The 17,417-nt window shown below is 44.9% G+C and overlaps 8 protein-coding genes across 8 annotated transcripts; 3 read left to right on the top strand and 5 right to left on the bottom strand.

Annotated features, from left to right (window-relative positions):
* Nucleotides 1-289: 289 nt before the first annotated feature.
* V8C40DRAFT_253270 (uncharacterized protein) lies at nucleotides 290-1,576 on the top strand. Its single transcript, XM_083217573.1, has one exon. The coding sequence runs from the start codon at nucleotides 565-567 to the stop codon at nucleotides 1,390-1,392; it is 828 nt and encodes a 275-aa protein (XP_083069849.1). The 5' UTR covers nucleotides 290-564; the 3' UTR covers nucleotides 1,393-1,576.
* On the bottom strand, nucleotides 1,422-2,802 carry V8C40DRAFT_75729 (oxidase ustYa family protein). The gene is made up of 5 exons (XM_083223396.1): nucleotides 2,524-2,802; nucleotides 2,250-2,405; nucleotides 2,039-2,157; nucleotides 1,894-1,975; nucleotides 1,422-1,814 (listed from the first exon to the last, which is right to left on the bottom strand). The coding sequence occupies exons 1-5, from the start codon at nucleotides 2,732-2,734 to the stop codon at nucleotides 1,600-1,602; spliced, it is 783 nt and encodes a 260-aa protein (XP_083069850.1). The 5' UTR covers nucleotides 2,735-2,802; the 3' UTR covers nucleotides 1,422-1,599.
* Nucleotides 2,803-3,747: 945 nt separating this feature from the next.
* Nucleotides 3,748-4,898, bottom strand: V8C40DRAFT_253273 (uncharacterized protein). The gene is made up of 2 exons (XM_083217574.1): nucleotides 4,078-4,898; nucleotides 3,748-4,011 (listed from the first exon to the last, which is right to left on the bottom strand). Exons 1-2 carry the CDS (start codon nucleotides 4,721-4,723, stop codon nucleotides 3,905-3,907), a joined length of 753 nt encoding a protein of 250 aa, XP_083069851.1. The 5' UTR covers nucleotides 4,724-4,898; the 3' UTR covers nucleotides 3,748-3,904.
* A 394-nt stretch (nucleotides 4,899-5,292) lies between these two features.
* Nucleotides 5,293-6,336, top strand: V8C40DRAFT_253274 (uncharacterized protein). The gene has a single exon (XM_083217575.1). It carries the CDS (start codon nucleotides 5,419-5,421, stop codon nucleotides 6,229-6,231), a length of 813 nt encoding a protein of 270 aa, XP_083069852.1. The 5' UTR covers nucleotides 5,293-5,418; the 3' UTR covers nucleotides 6,232-6,336.
* Nucleotides 6,337-6,622: 286 nt separating this feature from the next.
* V8C40DRAFT_253275 (tyrosinase family protein) lies at nucleotides 6,623-8,542 on the bottom strand. The gene is made up of 5 exons (XM_083217576.1): nucleotides 7,773-8,542; nucleotides 7,558-7,654; nucleotides 7,472-7,495; nucleotides 7,005-7,391; nucleotides 6,623-6,916 (listed from the first exon to the last, which is right to left on the bottom strand). Exons 1-5 carry the CDS (start codon nucleotides 8,359-8,361, stop codon nucleotides 6,712-6,714), a joined length of 1,302 nt encoding a protein of 433 aa, XP_083069853.1. The 5' UTR covers nucleotides 8,362-8,542; the 3' UTR covers nucleotides 6,623-6,711.
* A 161-nt stretch (nucleotides 8,543-8,703) lies between these two features.
* V8C40DRAFT_253277 (M3 family metallopeptidase) lies at nucleotides 8,704-11,496 on the top strand. The gene is made up of 3 exons (XM_083217577.1): nucleotides 8,704-10,184; nucleotides 10,281-10,921; nucleotides 11,031-11,496. Exons 1-3 carry the CDS (start codon nucleotides 8,883-8,885, stop codon nucleotides 11,221-11,223), a joined length of 2,136 nt encoding a protein of 711 aa, XP_083069854.1. The 5' UTR covers nucleotides 8,704-8,882; the 3' UTR covers nucleotides 11,224-11,496.
* V8C40DRAFT_253279 (ankyrin repeat-containing domain protein) lies at nucleotides 11,247-12,652 on the bottom strand. Its single transcript, XM_083217578.1, has 2 exons — nucleotides 12,305-12,652; nucleotides 11,247-12,219 (listed from the first exon to the last, which is right to left on the bottom strand). The coding sequence occupies exons 1-2, from the start codon at nucleotides 12,477-12,479 to the stop codon at nucleotides 11,549-11,551; spliced, it is 846 nt and encodes a 281-aa protein (XP_083069855.1). The 5' UTR covers nucleotides 12,480-12,652; the 3' UTR covers nucleotides 11,247-11,548.
* Nucleotides 12,653-15,931: 3,279 nt separating this feature from the next.
* Nucleotides 15,932-17,314, bottom strand: V8C40DRAFT_75816 (uncharacterized protein). The gene has a single exon (XM_083223397.1). The coding sequence runs from the start codon at nucleotides 17,049-17,051 to the stop codon at nucleotides 16,215-16,217; it is 837 nt and encodes a 278-aa protein (XP_083069856.1). The 5' UTR covers nucleotides 17,052-17,314; the 3' UTR covers nucleotides 15,932-16,214.
* Nucleotides 17,315-17,417: the final 103 nt, after the last annotated feature.

Raw genomic sequence — 17,417 nt, forward strand, 5'->3', positions numbered from 1 at the left:
GCCAAAGACAGACGGTTCATATTAAATAGATCTGATTAATCCGTGGTGCATTAGTACATGTAGGAATGCAACATGTCGACGCAGATATTTAACCTGGCAAAGGTTAATGGCAATGATGCCGTAGGAAGCTCTCTCTTACTTGTGCAGGCTGAAACCAATTCTTTCCTTTTTGCTAATAGTCAAGCCCTAGCTTTTTTCTCACACAGGAGCGCTTGCTTACCTTGCATCAAGATGACTTAGCTCATGCGGCTAACAACCCACCAGCCCCCATCACCTTACATGACATAATGAGTCGAGGGACTTGCATATTTCGTAGCAACGAAAGGCATGATCTTACAGGCAACATGACACAATGATTTGACAGGACGCGATTTTTTGGTTGGCCTATTTGAGACAAGATAATTTATCTAGCGAACAGAGTATTAACTGAGAGGGGCGTAATCTCTCTTCTCCTGGTATCTCCAAGTGGTTACTCGAATTGCGTGGAACGCGACTGATTTCACACCAGGACAATTCGCAGTTCAAGATCTGAGCCAGTATATACTATCACTCAATCGATGTGTAATGTTACCAAACATGACAGCCAACAGCCACCTTCTTTCTAACAGAGGCGAGATGGAGGACGGCGTGGAAACGCCCCTCAGTTCTCACAAAGTTGGAAAAAGAGGCTGCTGTACCCGATTCATCATAATCACCATTCTTTTTTCCATGACCATACTGGCGCTCTCGATTGCGCTACGCCTCCTGTCTTTTATTCCGGTCTCCTTGAGCCCACAGACAATAACCCATGATCATGACCCTAATCTACACACGATATCTCCTATTCATGTATCTTGCGGGGACACACCAGAGACAGCTCTTGCTCGCAATTGCACGTTCGATCTTCTTTCATTCTCATGGCTACCGTGGGAGTGTTATGATAACACTCTTACTTCTGAATTCCTGAAATACAACTGGACGTGGTACCGCCTTGTATCTCCTGCTCATGGATCCATTTCGCCCGACGATTTGAAACCTGTCTCGCAAGAGGTGGCATTTCTGGGTAACGAAACCCAACTCTACGTTTCTGTTGAGTATCATATCGTCCATTGCATTTTTATGTGGAGGAAATTGCATCGTGGCTTGGAAATGGAGCGGCTTCATTTGAAGCCAGGCTCGACTTCTGGGGCCTGGTTAGACTCCTATGTGTCTGAATTCAGCCATACGAATCATTGTTCAATGTTTCTTCTGGATTTTGTTGACAACCTTGGTTCTTCCAAAAGGTTGCCACCGCCAGATCATCACCAAGGACAGACTCATAGGGCAGTGGATGAGATCAGTGTCACTATATTCACTAAATATCCCTCCTGCTATCTTGGACCATTAAAAGAAGATGGAATTGAGAAACAGTAAATGATGAGGAGTGCTGTAGCAATGGATTATCTTGAATTACACATTTACAACTACGAATCTTGAAGAACCAATGAAATAATCCAAAGACTATATTGAAGCCAGCTTTGTGGAGCATTCAGCCCTCCTGAGGACTATGCTTCACAGGGAGCGTGATGAAGAACAGAGAGCAGGGATGATATCATACTAGTGAAGTTTCGTTATCTTTCCCTAATCAGTAATGAAGATACTGCCATTCTTCAATGCTTCAATGCTATCATACTTTGTCTCCTGTTGTACTGCCCATCTATGAATGCTTTCAAAATCTCTACATGTATGAAGCGTATTTGTTCTTAAAATCAGCTTGTTATCCACGAGTATCCATTCCATCGGCGTGAGATCCCCATGACATTGTATTGCTTGTCTCAAATGGTTAATGCAGTGTCCTAACAACCCAAGAGACCGTTAGTAAAAAGCCATCTCTAGCGGAATGCATTATTCCCTCATAAGAAAAGAGCTGCTAACCGATATGCTCGTCCCAAGGTTTGTCACCTGGTAGTCTGACAGCGTGATAGTAGTTGGGATACAGTGCTTGTCGAAGTCGATTCTGCACTTTTATTTCAGTATCGCTTCATCTCATATGTTGGTGTGCTAGCATATATATACATACGAGACAATGAAGAGAATGGAAAACCTCCAGGCCCGTAAAATACGATCCGGATTCTGTCCATTGGTACGTTCTCCCAGCCATCACTGCATTTGCGTCACCGGGTATATCGATATTCATGCCTTTTTTAAACAGATCAATTAGCCAGCCGAAATTACTTTCAATTAATACCAATTAGATCGGCACGGAGTTGACTTCGAAAGCGACCTCATACCTAGCAAAAGTCTATCCCAAACGGCATCGACTTCTGGAGACGGAGATCCGATGTATTCGCTGCCTCGTTGATCTTTGACGAAACTTCCGTTGTGATCAATTTCCTCCCCACCGGTAAAGCGCTGTTGAATTAATCCTATCTTAGATTTGATAGGTCCTAGCCAAGAAAGAATTACCAAATAAATCAGTAAAAACTCATGTATGCAGAAGAGCGTGAAATCAAAAGTGACAATTGTATGATAGAAATAATAGATCGTATTTCAATAAAAACTTACCTAGATCAGTATGAAAGCCTTTCTCATAAGATGTCCTTGCTGTATAATTCTGGCAAATCAGGTATATGACAATGAAGCAGGTTAAAAAAAGGTTCACTAAGAGAGATGTGAGAAGTATGAGACGCCCGCTTTTTTTGTGATGCTGTTTCTTTTGCACTGACTCGCCGTTGTCGCCACCAAGAAGCTGGTTTGACTCCAGCTCATCCATCATGATTAGATCTGTGAAAAGCTAAGGAACACCGGTTGCGATCTAGCATAGGTCAGAATGGTATTTTGGACAAAACTTCGAAGAGATACAGGTGAAAAGCTGATGTACATTCATCTGCTTCTCTACTGCCGTAAGCTAGATACTTTTCTTACGTGATACGTCTAATGGGATGAGCATGCTGCTGCTCTGGGTCAATTGACGTGAGGGAAAAGTGGCGCCGCACCTTGTAACTGGATCAGATAAAAAAAAAATACAGCATTTTACGTGGGTGACATTATGTATCCAAAGGACATTTTTGCTTGATGCTTCTGCCTTTTGAATAAGTCAGTGCTTTGTTTAGCTGGGATAATCTCACCAACCGGATATTACATATATGTTTTATAAGAAAAGTAGTACAAGTTGTAACTTACAAACTAGTCGCATTACTTTAATTAAGTTGATATTTGTCATCAAGATAAGTGGGTGAGGAAAGCTGTGGTAGATGATCTTGTGTTGTGAATTTCTTTTGTTCTAACTTCTGCCATTGGTCATCTTCGAGATGTAAACCGGTACGCGTATCTCGCACACACAAATTTCCTTTACGTCTATCCATTTCACATCACCAATAGTCATAGGTAACCATCATATGAACCTTATGACCTGTATATAAGATGCGCTAATGCTGAGCTGTAATATTTTCGCATACATGGCTCCTCATTGCGTACTGTGAACTCATACATAATTCCTTAGATGAGATCTGGATGGAAAGCCTCACTGTAGTGTTCTTTACCCCACCAAATTATTCAATACTAGTTATTTCTCAAGACATCCAGTCCTTTTGGTGTCTGAAAGATGGGGTGTACGATTACACTCATTACAGCGCCGATATTATGACATACTCCGGCTGAGTATCTGTTACTTTATTATGAATTGATTTGGGAAAAATAATAAGGATTGTCGCAAGAGCAGTGATACTCAATGAAATTTCCGTCAATCATCTTGATCGAATTTTCAATTGATCAACGAAAAACTGATCTCCGAGGTAGCAGTATTAAAATGGGTGCCCCATCAGTACATGCTCCAAGCCAACTAGAGTGTACAAGGCTTTCTCGAAAAAAATAAATACGTATCAAGTCATGTTCCAGCGATTAACATTTTAGTTTGGTAGAACATTGCATCTTAGCTACTAAAATCTCAAGATCTAACCCAACATCCAGCCCATGCTACGTTAACCTCGATGGGCATGTTCCAGTAATCCGGCCCGTTGTTAGTCATGTCCATCAAAAATTGAGCACAATGCACTGCAGCAGGCTAATTGTTAGATATTGGATGCTCGAAACCGACGAAAACTTTATGTCCTAACTTACTGGTGTGGTCATAACTCCCAATCAAAGTATCGATATTCTTGCGCTCGACATAGAAGGCCCTGAACTGTTTCTTCCAGAGCACAGCACAGTGAACAATGTGGTCTCTCATGGAAGTGTAGTAAAGGTCCATGTCACCCATCGACTCATAGCTCAGGAGTTGAGTCCTATTACTGTCGGCGTAACCATACCATGAGCCGTCCATCTGATACTCCTTCACCGCATCTTCATCCATGCAGACTCCAGGTATCCAATGGTTGCTAAGAATGTCGTATTTACAGCCCATGCTTTTGGCCTCCTGCGTTGAGTGGCCGCATGTGAGAAGCTGGGAATGAGCAGTAAAGTTGCGGTTCACGTCGGTGGCTAAGCCCGGATGATAGTGAGGTTGAGCAACGGAGGATAAGAATTGTGAGCACATCCAAGGAGACATTGCAGACCTTGACAACCACAAGATTGCCAACCACATGAGGGAGGTTACTGAACATGCCAATGTATGAGACATGAGCCAAAACGCTCTGCTATGCGAAGGAGCTGATTGTGTCCAACTACTATGCCAGAGCTGTTTGGCACGCCCAATTTTGTGTTGCTGGATGTCATGATCGCTCATATCTGTTAGAAATGGTTTTGTTTCATCATTAGGCGGCATCATAATGACCGCTTTTCGGTAATGAATTTCGGATTTGCTCTTGTAGGGTTTGTAGATACTCGTAGGCGTATTGGTACAAGGTGGGTATTGTAGTCGATAATTCCCCCCATTTACTTATGACTAAATCATCACGCACTCATCCCAATGATTAATCATTGAAGTGCAGACCACTACACGGATGACACACGGCATGATCTTGGAGATCACCTATTCAAATTTTCCCCTAGGTGGGGAGGCGTGCTTCTGAAGTCGAATTACAACGCATTACATAATTAACCTGCCAAAAAATGTGTTACCAAAGTGAGAGACTGGATGTCATACACTCAAGTACAGGATGCATTTACTTTCATATGACATGGTTGATCTCATTACCATTTCCGCCATGGGTCATAGGTTGAACTTCCTGTAGCTGGCTTACGTTGGCTAAATCCTGCCCCACCTCAACACACATAATAACCATGTAATAACCTGACATTACATGTATTTGGGGCAAACTAAGAAGGTAAGATAGATGAGGCAAGTGGTATAGGCTCTTTTTGAACTGTCATAAAGGACTCTGATTGTTGAGCTACATGCAGCGCAGGTTATCGCTCACTTGAGCTCGTTTAGGACAACAGACAAAGCATTCTTTCCTTCAATTTATACCACTCAAATCATCTGCTTAACATCTTCTCATCCTACGCACAGTTTTTGCTGAAATGTATCCCCCGTGGAAAGCTAGCTATGAGAGAGTTCATGGATCCGATAGTTCAGATCCGCAATCGGATGACGAATTATCACTACGTCCCAAAGAACGCTGCGGTAAATGGAGGAATGGCTTCCATCGGGAGAGGAGACTTACCTACGTGCTCTCTTGTTTTCTTGGGATAGGAATGCTTATTGGTGCATTTGGTCTTGGATATACCATAGGACAAATTAAGTCAGCACCAGAAGCGCACCAAAAAGGCCATGTTGATCAACATCAACATCAACATGAACATCAAAGTGAACATGGACATCATCATCCCGCCGACGGTCACAGTGGTCACAGTGCTCATATTAACGCGAATGGCAGTGATAATGGGACAAGCCCGATCAAACGCGTTTGCGGCAACACAGAAGCTGAGGCAATAGCGCTCGGCTGTAGATTTGATCTCATGACATGGGCATGGCTCTCTTCTTCATGCCCGCGATATGCGAGTGATGAGTTTATAACGGCCGATTCAGAACCATGGAGATATTACATGGATGTACAAGGCTTGCTTGAGGTTAGAGGGGATAATTGGACAAGTGCACTCAATAACCAGGTGCCCATTTACGTGGAACGGCGCGAACACATCACCCATTGTTTATACACGTTCCTAAGCATGGCACAAGCGATACGCGACGGAACCCAGACCTTTCCTCGTCTGTCAGGCTACGGTCATATCAGGCACTGTGTTATGATTGTGCTGGATTCTGCCAAATTTGATCCGGCCTGGAAAAACATCGATACGGATATAGGTATCGCATCTTACGATGAAGGCTGTTAAGTCCCAGACACATCTTTTAGTATTTACAATTCTTGCACACACAGTCGTTAGAGAAAATTGATGTACATAGCTATGGTAATATATAACAAATCTCTACAAATATAGGAAATTTGAATTCAGCATGACACGTCAACTCCTCAGATATTGATCAAGCTATTGGTATCTATCAGAAGTGGATGCTTTGTTGGAATCCCAAAAGCTGACTGCTCTTTTTCTTCAGTTACTCGAGACTATTAACGTAGACTATGAGTATTTTCGCTTTACACAGGTTATATAGCTTGCGGTTGCTTCTGCCAATATATGGGCAACCTGTATTACAGGTTCATAAATGTCAACATGTGAAACAGGGCAAGAACAGAGAAATCACAGATTATACAATAATAGTCGAAGGTGTCAGGACAAGGATCAACATAATTAGAAAGCTAATAAGACGATGAACATGCAAACTGAAAAAGCCGCTCGCTCGTCAATTTTCACTCGTTAAAGGTAGCGATAACATAGTACGTCTGACTCGGTGCTCATGACATCAGAAACCCTAACATCTGGTGCGAGAGGCGAAATAGAAATTACATCTTTTATCGAAGCCTTAAGTGTCTCTTGGCCTTTCGTAGAATGTCCCCCATAATCCCATAGTCTCACGGTGGGATCAGCGCGCTGCCACAACCACCATAGTCTGTCAAGCTGACTGTGAGAGGACCAAAGATGGTTAGTTGGTTAACACGACTCTAGAGATTCAGAGAGAGAAAAAATTGGGCTGGCAAAGACAATTGTACCTGTGGTGAAGATACCATAGAGGATCACTGGGGGCAGCAAAAGTAATAAAATCGCCACCAATACCATTCGGGATCTCCTTATGGGGGCCGTGCTCGAGTGCGTTGCGAAAAGTTTGATAATCGGACTGATGCAAAATGTTTTCAATGATGGCCGGTTGTAGTCCATCGCCAGACAGTATTCCTGTCAGATTGTTGCCGAAGAAGTCACGCGAAAGGCAGTGCATATTCGAGGTGTGTTCATCTGAGGAATGGTTTGCGAGTTGTAGATTGGCAAACGGGCCTTCAGTGAGACAGTAACTTTCGGTAGACGGTGAATAAGCACGAGGGTCACCATTTCCTCCAAAACCATATTCTTTAGAGAAGACTGGAGATGTTCCTAAGGATTCCCTATGGTTTGAGCGAGTGTTAGGCGGAAATAACCTTCTCTGCATATGGAGTGCAGGAATAGAAAGGTTGGCATTACATACCAGTCAAGGCTCCAGTCCCAATATCTTCATTATGGCCATAGACTGTCAGTTCTGATAGTATTTAAAGGTTTGACATTGAAACTTACGTCAAACTCCCATTGTACCCACAGACAGACTTTAGTTTGGTTTCAAATGAATGAAGGAAGTACCGATGATAGGGAAGAAAGAGAGGTGTATAATGAACTATCAAATAATTACTTGATGAGCGCGTTTCTTGGAGAAGAATATTGTCTCTAGCCACAGCCGTGATGAAACAACAGGTAAGGACCTCCTGCTAGCGCTAGACTTGAAGAAAACTTACTATTCTTAGCGTGTTGAAAATGCACAAAAGGGAAGTCATTGTAAAGATCCCCGTTGCTCCTCGTAACGGATGGCGACGCGATCAAGCATTTTACAGCGGCAAGATATGCGGATTTGTCGTCTTTGCTTAAACTCCTCCACTCCCTTCGGTAAGAAGGGCTGTCGCATTGTGGGCTGTTTGTATAATCGTTTCTCCATTTTGCAATCAGGCCACGATCTTGTATTACCTCGCCTCCTATAAAACCTACACTTAGACAAAAGAGGGCAAACATGAAGAGGAAGTAGACACTATGGGGCAATGGTTTCTTCGGGCGGCCGACGGTTGCGTCGCTTGGCTCTAAAACAGGCATCTTGATCTCATCATCTAGACTAACTGATACTGTGGCCGTCTCGGTCAATGGCAGGGGTATGTATTTGGGTCGTGCTTTCAGGTAACTCGGGAAGGAAAATAAGGAGAATGACATGATTGTTACCAATTTGTCAAACATGTAGCGAATGAAACATCTAATAGAGGGTATCAATGTTCGTTTGCCGCAGAATGTTAAGTCGTGATCCAGCAGCCTGCGTGCCCTCCCTTTTTTTCCCCGCATATGTCTGTGTGTATAAACGTAAGAGACCGGCTTTGTATTCGGCGGTCATGAGTTCTGGCCGAAGATACAAGTGCTAGCATTACGACAGCACTAGGTGAGCTGCGAAATAGTATGCTGCGTAGGTACATGCAGTGTAGTGTGTCACAATCTACCAAATATTGGAGCCAAATGCGACCAGAACCGCAAGCCATTACGTTGCTCACAATGCGGACCTACGTGGGTAGTAATGTATCCCCGCCTGATTTGGCCGCATGTTGGGATCATCTCACATAATAAACCCCACCCCACAAAGGTCAAAAGCGAATGTGTTATGACCAAGTTCTTAGGTTGCTAAATATATGCATGGATGGCCTTTGGGGAGACTAATAACGGGACCCTTCGTGCCAAACATAGGCACCAGTAAAGTCGTATTGGCAAACACGTGAATCCAAGTTCCCTCAGCCGGAATTGCGAGAGCCTTTTAATTAGCAGTGTCAGTGAACACGTCCAACTTGCCGCCCAAATCAACCGTTCGCATCGCCATGTCTCATCCACCAGAGCCGCCTCCGCTCTTCGGAGCAACACCATCATCCATCACCGAATGCGCTCGACAGCTGATCCAAAGACTTCGTCAGACGCAGAGACAGATCATAGATACGGTGCTACCAGAAGACGCGACCTTTTCCAATGTCCTTCTGCCACTCGCACAGGCTGAAAATGCCGTTTCGGCAGACAGGTGGCTCATCACAAGTTACAGAAATTTCTCGCCAGATGCAGCTCTGCAAGACGCTGCTAACGTCGCAGCTACTATGTTTGAGGACTTTGAACTTGAAACCTCATTAAATAATGACCTTTTTAACTTGATAAACACCGTGTTACGCATAGGTGAGCAGCTGGATTGCGAATCGCGGCGATACCTAGAAAAGAAGTACAAGGGCCATATCCGTAATGGACTCTTGCTCTCAGAAGACTCTTCCCGCCAGCACTTCCAGACTATGCAATCCCGTATAGCCGTGCTAGAGGCTGAATACAAAAAGAATTTGGCAGACTCACGTCTGGAAGTCTGGCTTAACCGCCAGGACTTGAGAGGGGTACCGGACGAAGTTTTATCTAGATTTAAGAGCGACACCATTGGGGACGAGCAGAGGTTCCGATGCGACTCCAGAACAATCCTTCAGGTTATGATGTTTGCCACAAATGCCGACACACGAAGGCTTTGCTATATGGCTAGTGAAAACACATGTCGCGGAAATGAACCTGTGTTCAAAGAACTCATCCTGCTCCGTGCCGAAAGTGCTCGTCTACTTGGCTACACTAGCCATGCTGCGTTGAGACTTGAGGATAGAATGGCCAAAACACCAGATGTTGTCAACAATTTCCTGACCGATTTGGTTTCAATGCTCTCTGAGACAGCAAATGCTGAGGTTGAGAATCTCAAAGCCATGAAAAAGAATGATGTCGAGTCTCGTGGAGAGTCATTTGATGGAAACTACTATTTCTGGGATCATGCTTTTTATAATCGACTCATGATGGAGAGAGAGTATGAATTGGATCAGCAGCAGCTGGCAGAATATTTCCCCCTGCTGTCAACTATAGAATCTATGCTGGAAATCAACCAGCATCTTTTTGGCTTGGTTTTTACGGAGATTACCAAACCAAACCAAGATTCCGGCGTCACTCTCGGGTATTATAAGAGCGCCGAGATGCTCTGGCATGATGATGTGAGAGTTTTCGGCGTATGGAACGATAAGCAAGAAGGTGGCGATTTTGTTGGCTATCTGTACCTTGACCTCTACGATAGGAAAGGCAAACCCCCAAATGCATGTAATGTGCCAATACGACCAGTAAGTGCAAGACGAATATATTCGATCGCGTCTAGAAGCGACGGCGAAGGAGAAGATGGTGATAGATATGTCTAGTAGCTAACTAGCCATACTTAGGGCTGTATTCTACCGGATGGATCGCGTCAATCTCCTGCGACTGCACTGCTGTTTGACTTCGAGAAACCTAGCGTCACTAACCCGACGCTCCTTCAGCACCGTGATGTTATCTTGTTGTTCCACGAGTTGGGACATGGTATCCACGAGCTCGTGGCCCAAACCAAGTTTGCATGCTTTCACGGAACTGCGTCGCCTGTTGATTTTGCAGAGATGCCTAGTCAGGTACTAGAGAACTGGTGCTGGACACCATCACAACTAAAGCGCCTAGGTAGACATTATTCATACCTATCCGCGGACCACTTACAAACATGGAGCGAAGCGGCGAATGGCAAGCCCAGGCCAACAGAGAGGTTGTCTGATTCGGAGATTGCAAATCTAACTCGTAGCAAGCACTGCAATAGTGCGTTGCTTTACCTGCGGCAAACGACCATCGGTATGTTCGACATGCTGGTCCATCAGATCACTAACAATACTGAAGCCGAGAAGTGGGAACTGGCTGTCAAGTGGAATCAACTGCGTCGCGAAGTTCTCCCCCTGGCTGGAGGCGAAGCCGTGAATGGCGATTGGGCTTGGGGACATGGTTATGCCAACTTTAGGCATCTTATCGAAGACTATGACGCTGGTTATTACAGCTATTTATTGTGAGCAGCTTCTTGTCTCCATACCCTCCTTCGTCATTCATTCATTCGTTTGTTCGTTTAGTAAACCTACATACTTGCTAACAGATATCATTTCTTCGCTTTGTGTCAGTTCTCTTGTTTATGCTGCCGACGTGTTCAATGCAACGTTTAAACTTGATCCGGAGAATACGGCAAATGGCCGTCGGTATCGCCATGCAGTGCTTACAAAAGGGGCAAGCGAGGATGAAATGACAATTTTGACCCGATTTTTAGGCAGAGAACTAGACTTTTATCCTTTCTCACAAGAATTGAACCTATCATAGGTTACTTGTTCTTTACTATTTACCTTCAATCGGTCTTTACTTCAGTTAGCTCTTCTCTCTTTAAGTGTTATAAGTTTAACTATATTTGATTGCTCCTGAGGTTACAATTCTGCATTTTCAATTGTCTTACATTGCATTATGTGCAAAGAGTATGACTGCATCCAGAACAATGAGCTCCTCCAAGTTGTGAAAGTCAGATATCGAGCGATTTTATTTACATTTACAGACCCAATAAAATGAGGGGCTGTTTCATACAAGCAATTTGAAACCACCCCCACCATGAGGAACCATGGAGCGTTCGCCTCGAAAGTGTAGCAGTAGAAATTCAAGCATTGATATCTGCACCACTAGACAGTAAGAGATCTACTATTGGGACCGAGCCGGTTTCCACGGCTATATGCAGTATCGAGTTGCCCATCGAATCCTTGATGTTAATATCAGCCATTGCGCCCAAAAGAAGTTGAACAGCGTCTTTGCTTTCGCTTTGTACAGCCAAATACAGCGGAGTTTGGCCCAAGAAATTAATCTCGTCTGTCTTGGCCGAATGATCAATGAGCAATTTGAGAAGTCCTACATGTCCCAATCTTGCAGCAACGTGTATGGCCATATTGCCCCGAGAGTCCTGCTTACTGAGATCAGCTCCTCGACCAATGAGGAAGCGTACCATCTCATTATTGCCCGTTTTTACTGCAATATGGAGAGCTGTAGCACCTTGCCGCGTGCTTGTTACTCTCTCGACTTTGGCAGTGGCATCATTCGTTCCATTCCAATCACAATCAGCCTCCCAATCGCCATGTTCCATTCCAGATATATCCGCCTCTAGACCAGTGAGACAGGCATTTGATGCATCTATAATGCTATCGCTTATGGGTGCTGATAGTATTGAACGTTCGTCGGGAATTTCAGTGGGAAGCGTTGAGTGGGAAAGAAAGGATGTATTTAAGGATCGGCTTGCGGCCGCTTCAAGAGCCAGGATTCTTTGTTTCTGGTTTTGGCCTGTTTTATGGAGGGATTTGTTTTAAGTTAGTCACATTGACTTTCGATCATATACTTTCTATTGTTTGAAGTTAAAAGGCCTTACGATATACTCGCTGTGCGATCCGATTTTGCAGACGTTTGCGCTCCTGCTTACTCAGGCATTGCGCTGCCTCGATGTGTTGTTGCATGATTTGACAAGAATTCAGAATAGTATTGCGGGCTATACGTAAATACAACAGACACTCGATCTGTGAAGATCGTAGTGGGGTGTTGTACATATGTTTTCGAGTAATCAATTAGATGAATGGCGGGGCTTTGCTCTATGGCGCGATTACAATCGGCGGGAGTGTCGATGGCAATTATTTTTAAGGATCAATCATGAAGTAGCTCTGATATAGACTGAGAGCATATAGAAGAAAACTTTCTTGGCTACTGGGCAGCCGTCTTAAGCCTACTTCTTGTCGTAGAGTAGCATCGCCTTATTCCAGTGGAACAGAAGTCCTCATTTTAATGAGCCTCGCGGAGTTCGCCTCTGAAGCACTACTATGTTACTATCCAGCTAACTGTTGGTCGTGTATTCATGTAAGTGCAGGGTTGGTGCAGGTAATGAACCTCAGGAACATCTGCCTTGGTTATCTATCTCAAGCAGTAATGCAGGAAAGTTCAGACCTAACGCTGTCAATTACTGACGAAGTTTGCATATCCAGCAGGCCGATCAATTCATTGATCGTTTTCTACTACGTACATAACGCTAAATATGAACCTCACTACATCTAGATGACCAAGTGGCGCTCATTTTAGCTAGGACAGGCATCGAAGCGGAAGGGCAACATAGCCCTATGTTTACTGGCCCTTGTGGTCGCGTGTTCCCTTTAAGTTTCTTTGGAGATCCAATTCAGGGCCGCACTGCTGTAAGAATCTCGGATTGGGGTCCCGATCTACATCGTGGTACTGATCTAGCAATACTGTATAGTAAGTCACATCCGTCTTTCCAAAACAAATAATTACACCAATAGTAGTCTGTCCTAACTTACAACTTGCGCGATCCTAAAGACGGAGCTGGAACTTATCCGCTCCCAAAGACCGAGCATGTGCTGCGGCTGATCCACACAGGTGATAGACTTATCTGTATGGCGCCACTCATACATGTAACTAGCGCCAACATGTTTGCAGAGCCGAAAGTTCCGTGGAGGCTGCGTGGGAAAAGACCGAAAAGAGGCGACTTGGAATCGCTATCTGTGCGGTCACCAGGCTCCATTCTCCAAGTCTGCCCCCCAAGTCTTTACCCTCATAGTGCAGCCTTACATGTATACAGCATACATGTCCTAAGCGCCAGCAAAATGTGTATTCATGAAGCAGCACTATCTGGCTATACATCGCTGCCCCAGCAGCCTCTTTTTGCTACATTCTTGTTGTGAGCGCCGATCGCCGCTTGGAGCAGGAATAGCAACCGGCCACAACGCTGCGTGGGATGCTACCAACTGCAAAGCTTGTCACATGCAGAATCATGAAGAACACGTCCAACAGCTTGGGGCCCAAAATCCACAATGGCGCAAGCGCCCCGACCGTCTCTGATAAGTGGCTCAAAAATTATGCATTCTGTACAAAGAAGATAGCTAGTGACACGTCCCTAAGTCATCTTCGGTGCATTTAAGCATCTGGTTCCTGGACTAGTAAGTTTCTAACACAGTTATTCGCCATAATTAACTAGCTATATACATCTATTACCCATGACTAACGTAGCACCCGATTGCTGGTAATGGGTTTGGGTTACTCTTTTGGTAATCAATTCTAGATCATAGCAAGTCTACTGTTACTAAATATGTCGAAGCCCTGAAGTGGGTATGATTTTGTCACCAGGCCGAACAGCAACCTGAAACCTCTCACCTGCTAGTATACATACAGAAGGTCAGTGTCCAAAGTGCTGATCAGCTACCTATTGGGAACTGTCGTTAGATGCAGTTAGATGCAGTTAGATGCAGTTGGATACAATTAGAGACGGTTAAATGTAGTTGAACGCAGTTAGATGCAGTTAAATACGGTTAAATATAGTTTAATGTAGTTAGATGCAGTTAAATCCAAAATCTGCATAGAGTTGGTGGGTACCAGGCTCCTCACACAGCCGTGAAAATAACATCTAGTCGCCGAATGGCATATGCAAAAGACAGAAGTGAGATGTGTGTTTGTTTGTTTTGTTTGTTTTAATATTAAAGACCATAAGCATCTAGCTAGATACAGAAATCCTCATCTGGGCAACAGGTCGGTAGGAGCCAGTTTCCGTCTTAACCACCTCCACGTGGTCTTGTTCTTTTAAGACCGGCCTAGTTAAACAACAAGCTTCATGTATACACCAATACTGTAGAGTGTAATAGGCGCAGTAAGCCTAATAGACAGTGGGTTTAGTAGATCTAGTATCTATAGTAGCTATAGTATATAGCTATAGTAGACGTAGTAGACGTAGTAGACGTAGGTATAGAATATATGCAGCTAAACTCGCCAAGGGCACTTGAGTATATGTTTTCTTTGCTCCTTTGGCAACCTGACGATACATCTCAAGCTTCATATCCTTGCTGTTAATAATGACTTTGTACAGGAAACAAGCGGTGATCATCGACGGTATCGTCAGATGATCATTAGGAAACTTCTTGGCGAACTCTTCCAAGATGGTGATCAACTCTTGTGGGATGTTGAGTGCATTGACGTACACAAGTTTCAGCTGATATCCAGAGGGAGCATTGAGCGACCGCCACATCAAAGAAGCGTTGCAAGATCTTTGGCCCACGCGGGGGGCACCATCCTCAGTTTCAACGGTATCGTCCTCCTTGGAGATGGGAACTAGTTGAGGAGGGGCGACATTCTTTCCCTGCTGCAATCGTACCCAAAGGTCCTCCACCCCGTTCAAGTTTTCACTTCTCAGATTGGTGGCGGGAATGAAAGTCTGCAGCGACTCCCCATCAACGTATCTCTTCATAGCTATACAGTTGGCCGGCGACGTCACGGAGTAGTGAGGCAAGAAACCCTGATCCACCACAGCATTCTTGGACGAAGAAAACAGCGTCGAGCCAGCGGGAGCAGCAAAAGGTGTCGAGGCAGCAGGAGCATTCTTGGACGAAGAAAACAGCGTCGAGCCAGTGGGTGCATCCTTGGACGAAGCAAAAGGCTTTGTCGAGGAAGAGAAAGTCAAAGTAACTGCTAAACCAGATGAAGCAAAACGTTTCGCCGAGGAAGACGAAGCAAAAGGATTTTGCGAAACATTAGGATTGCTGATGTAGAAGAGGCGCTGTCTGAACCTCTGAGGAGGGTGCGGTAAGTGTTGGAGTAATCGCTAATAAAACTCGTTCCGTGGAACCTTCTAACGAGTTTTATATAAATTTTGGGTAGCTTCTTGTAAACGGCCGATAAAATGAGGTATATGGGTGCTTTATGAATCGGGGCCAATGCAGACATTTGAGAGTTCCAGAAACAACGGTGTTGATGGTCGATAGCACAACGAATCCTCCACCCGCTTTTTTCTTTGCCCTCAGGCCTCGCCAAGTCAAGAGATCGCCCATTATTATCGCGGAAGCTTGTGGTCGGGAAGATGTTACCTGAGCAAAGACTCAAGTATCCTTGGTATGTTTGGCGGCATGCATCTATACGTTGGCCATGTGATGAAATAAATGAGTAGATCTATCAGATGGTAGCAGATTATAATAGATGTAGTAGATGGTAGTAGATATAGTAGGTGGTAGTAGGTGGTAGTAGGTGGTGGTAGTAGATGTAGTAGGTGGTAGTAGGTGGTAGTAGGTGGTAGTAGATGTAGTTGATGGTAGTAGATGTAGCAGATGGTAGACGTAACATGTTCCGAGGGAGGATATCCTCGGGGTGTTCCAAGGCAAATATTCGCAGGGTCTCGTCAAGCTCTTCCGGGTATTCCAAAGTTGCCGTAAGTGGAACCTTGAATTGAAAGACGTCCGGCACAATATCCGCGTGCGACACAATCTCCTCCAGGAGCTGGTTCCTTTCCCCTGGGCTTAGGATGCTGTACGTGCTCTAACGTAGTCATGACTCTTGATAATATCACACATTTCCTCCTGCTGCTCTCGTGGGAACCTAAATGCCCCTCGCAGGCTGTCTCCCGGCTTTATTCGGCACGATTCGATATCTTGATGCGCCAAGGCCTCTAAAAGAAAGCCACATTCGAGATCCATCATACTGGCATACTCATTGTAAGCCCGCAGTTCCCATTCCTTTCTGTAGAATGATTTCAGGGATTTCGCATGCACGAGTTGCTTGGGCTTCTTGAGATTGAACTTCGAGCTCACTGCGAAATGCGGGATTGTTCCAGAGCTGGTTATGATTTTTTGCGGTCCGGACTTCAGATTAAGGCCCTTGAAATCGAACGCGGCCGAATGCTTGTCTTCGTTGGTACCCGATGCAATCACAGAGCCATCCATGTGCATTGACTGTCCGATGTAAACCGACTTGCCATCCATGATAGAGAGTATTAGGCCCTCATTGTCGTTCACATTCTCTCCATTTGCTTTGCTCCTTGGCTTCGTTGCAGGGTCGCATGCGAGATGTTGGCATCGTGCCAGCACGCGATACTGCATGACCTCGTCTTCAGGGATCACGGCGTCTTCATCTCTGAAGTAGATAAGCTGGTCTTCAGTCTCTACCAGTATTTGCTGGTCCGGTGAGAGGATCACCGTATTCAGTTCATCATTACCGAATATAACGGTGCAGTCTTTCCAGCGGTCCTCAAATTCTTCTGTCGGCTCGAATCCGCTGGCCATCCTTGGGGCAATTTTGGGCCAATTCCTCTCTGCTCCTCTGGTACCCCTTCCACTGTCTCCGGGAAGAGTACACATCCTCTGCCATTTCCGTGTTGTGGTGCTCGTGGGATGCTGTTCGTCTGTCGGGCAAAGATGAGCTGTGTATAACTTGGGCAAGCTGATATGGCAAGCCTACGGAGGTGGCGCTGCCAGAGAGCTATCGGCTGGCATCTTGAATTTTCCAATTCCTCATTGGAAATCTGTTGGTAAATGTATGGGGCAAATGCTGACGTGAGTGCCATTGCCCAACCATCCGTGTTTGATGAGTCTCGAGAAAAGTGGTTCATATTGGGGTACGAATGCGGGAACCCCTTCCGACCGGACTCTCTTTTTCTGTTCGCTGGGCCGGACCATCGTCGATTCTATGGGGCAATGTTGCAACTTCTGGTCAGACAATATCAG

This window comes from Trichoderma camerunense (genome assembly GCF_050948025.1).
Source record: "Trichoderma camerunense strain CBS 138272 chromosome Unknown V8C40scaffold_17, whole genome shotgun sequence".
Taxonomy (NCBI): domain Eukaryota; kingdom Fungi; phylum Ascomycota; class Sordariomycetes; order Hypocreales; family Hypocreaceae; genus Trichoderma; species Trichoderma camerunense.

Bases quoted from the DNA above. Each gene is read 5' to 3' on its own strand.
- V8C40DRAFT_253270 (XM_083217573.1), top strand. From the start codon at position 565: ATGTTACCAAACATGACAGCCAACAGCCACCTTCTTTCTAACAGAGGC.
- V8C40DRAFT_75729 (XM_083223396.1), bottom strand. From the start codon at position 2,734: ATGATGGATGAGCTGGAGTCAAACCAGCTTCTTGGTGGCGACAACGGC. The intron at 1,976-2,038 runs GTATGTATATAT...ATAAAAGTGCAG, and splicing joins TCCATTCTCTTCATTGTCTC to AATCGACTTCGACAAGCACT. The intron at 1,815-1,893 runs GTTAGCAGCTCT...TTGGGTTGTTAG, and splicing joins ACCTTGGGACGAGCATATCG to GACACTGCATTAACCATTTG.
- V8C40DRAFT_253273 (XM_083217574.1), bottom strand. From the start codon at position 4,723: ATGATGCCGCCTAATGATGAAACAAAACCATTTCTAACAGATATGAGC. The intron at 4,012-4,077 runs GTAAGTTAGGAC...AGCCTGCTGCAG, and splicing joins TGGGAGTTATGACCACACCA to TGCATTGTGCTCAATTTTTG.
- V8C40DRAFT_253274 (XM_083217575.1), top strand. From the start codon at position 5,419: ATGTATCCCCCGTGGAAAGCTAGCTATGAGAGAGTTCATGGATCCGAT.
- V8C40DRAFT_253275 (XM_083217576.1), bottom strand. From the start codon at position 8,361: ATGCGGGGAAAAAAAGGGAGGGCACGCAGGCTGCTGGATCACGACTTA. The intron at 7,655-7,772 runs GTAAGTTTTCTT...ATTATTTGATAG, and splicing joins TTTTCAACACGCTAAGAATA to TTCATTATACACCTCTCTTT. The intron at 7,392-7,471 runs GTATGTAATGCC...CTCAAACCATAG, and splicing joins TGGGACTGGAGCCTTGACTG to GGAATCCTTAGGAACATCTC.
- V8C40DRAFT_253277 (XM_083217577.1), top strand. From the start codon at position 8,883: ATGTCTCATCCACCAGAGCCGCCTCCGCTCTTCGGAGCAACACCATCA. The intron at 10,185-10,280 runs GTAAGTGCAAGA...AGCCATACTTAG, and splicing joins GTAATGTGCCAATACGACCA to GGCTGTATTCTACCGGATGG. The intron at 10,922-11,030 runs GTGAGCAGCTTC...GCTTTGTGTCAG, and splicing joins GGTTATTACAGCTATTTATT to TTCTCTTGTTTATGCTGCCG.
- V8C40DRAFT_253279 (XM_083217578.1), bottom strand. From the start codon at position 12,479: ATGTACAACACCCCACTACGATCTTCACAGATCGAGTGTCTGTTGTAT. The intron at 12,220-12,304 runs GTAAGGCCTTTT...TCCATAAAACAG, and splicing joins GATCGCACAGCGAGTATATC to GCCAAAACCAGAAACAAAGA.
- V8C40DRAFT_75816 (XM_083223397.1), bottom strand. From the start codon at position 17,051: ATGTGTACTCTTCCCGGAGACAGTGGAAGGGGTACCAGAGGAGCAGAG.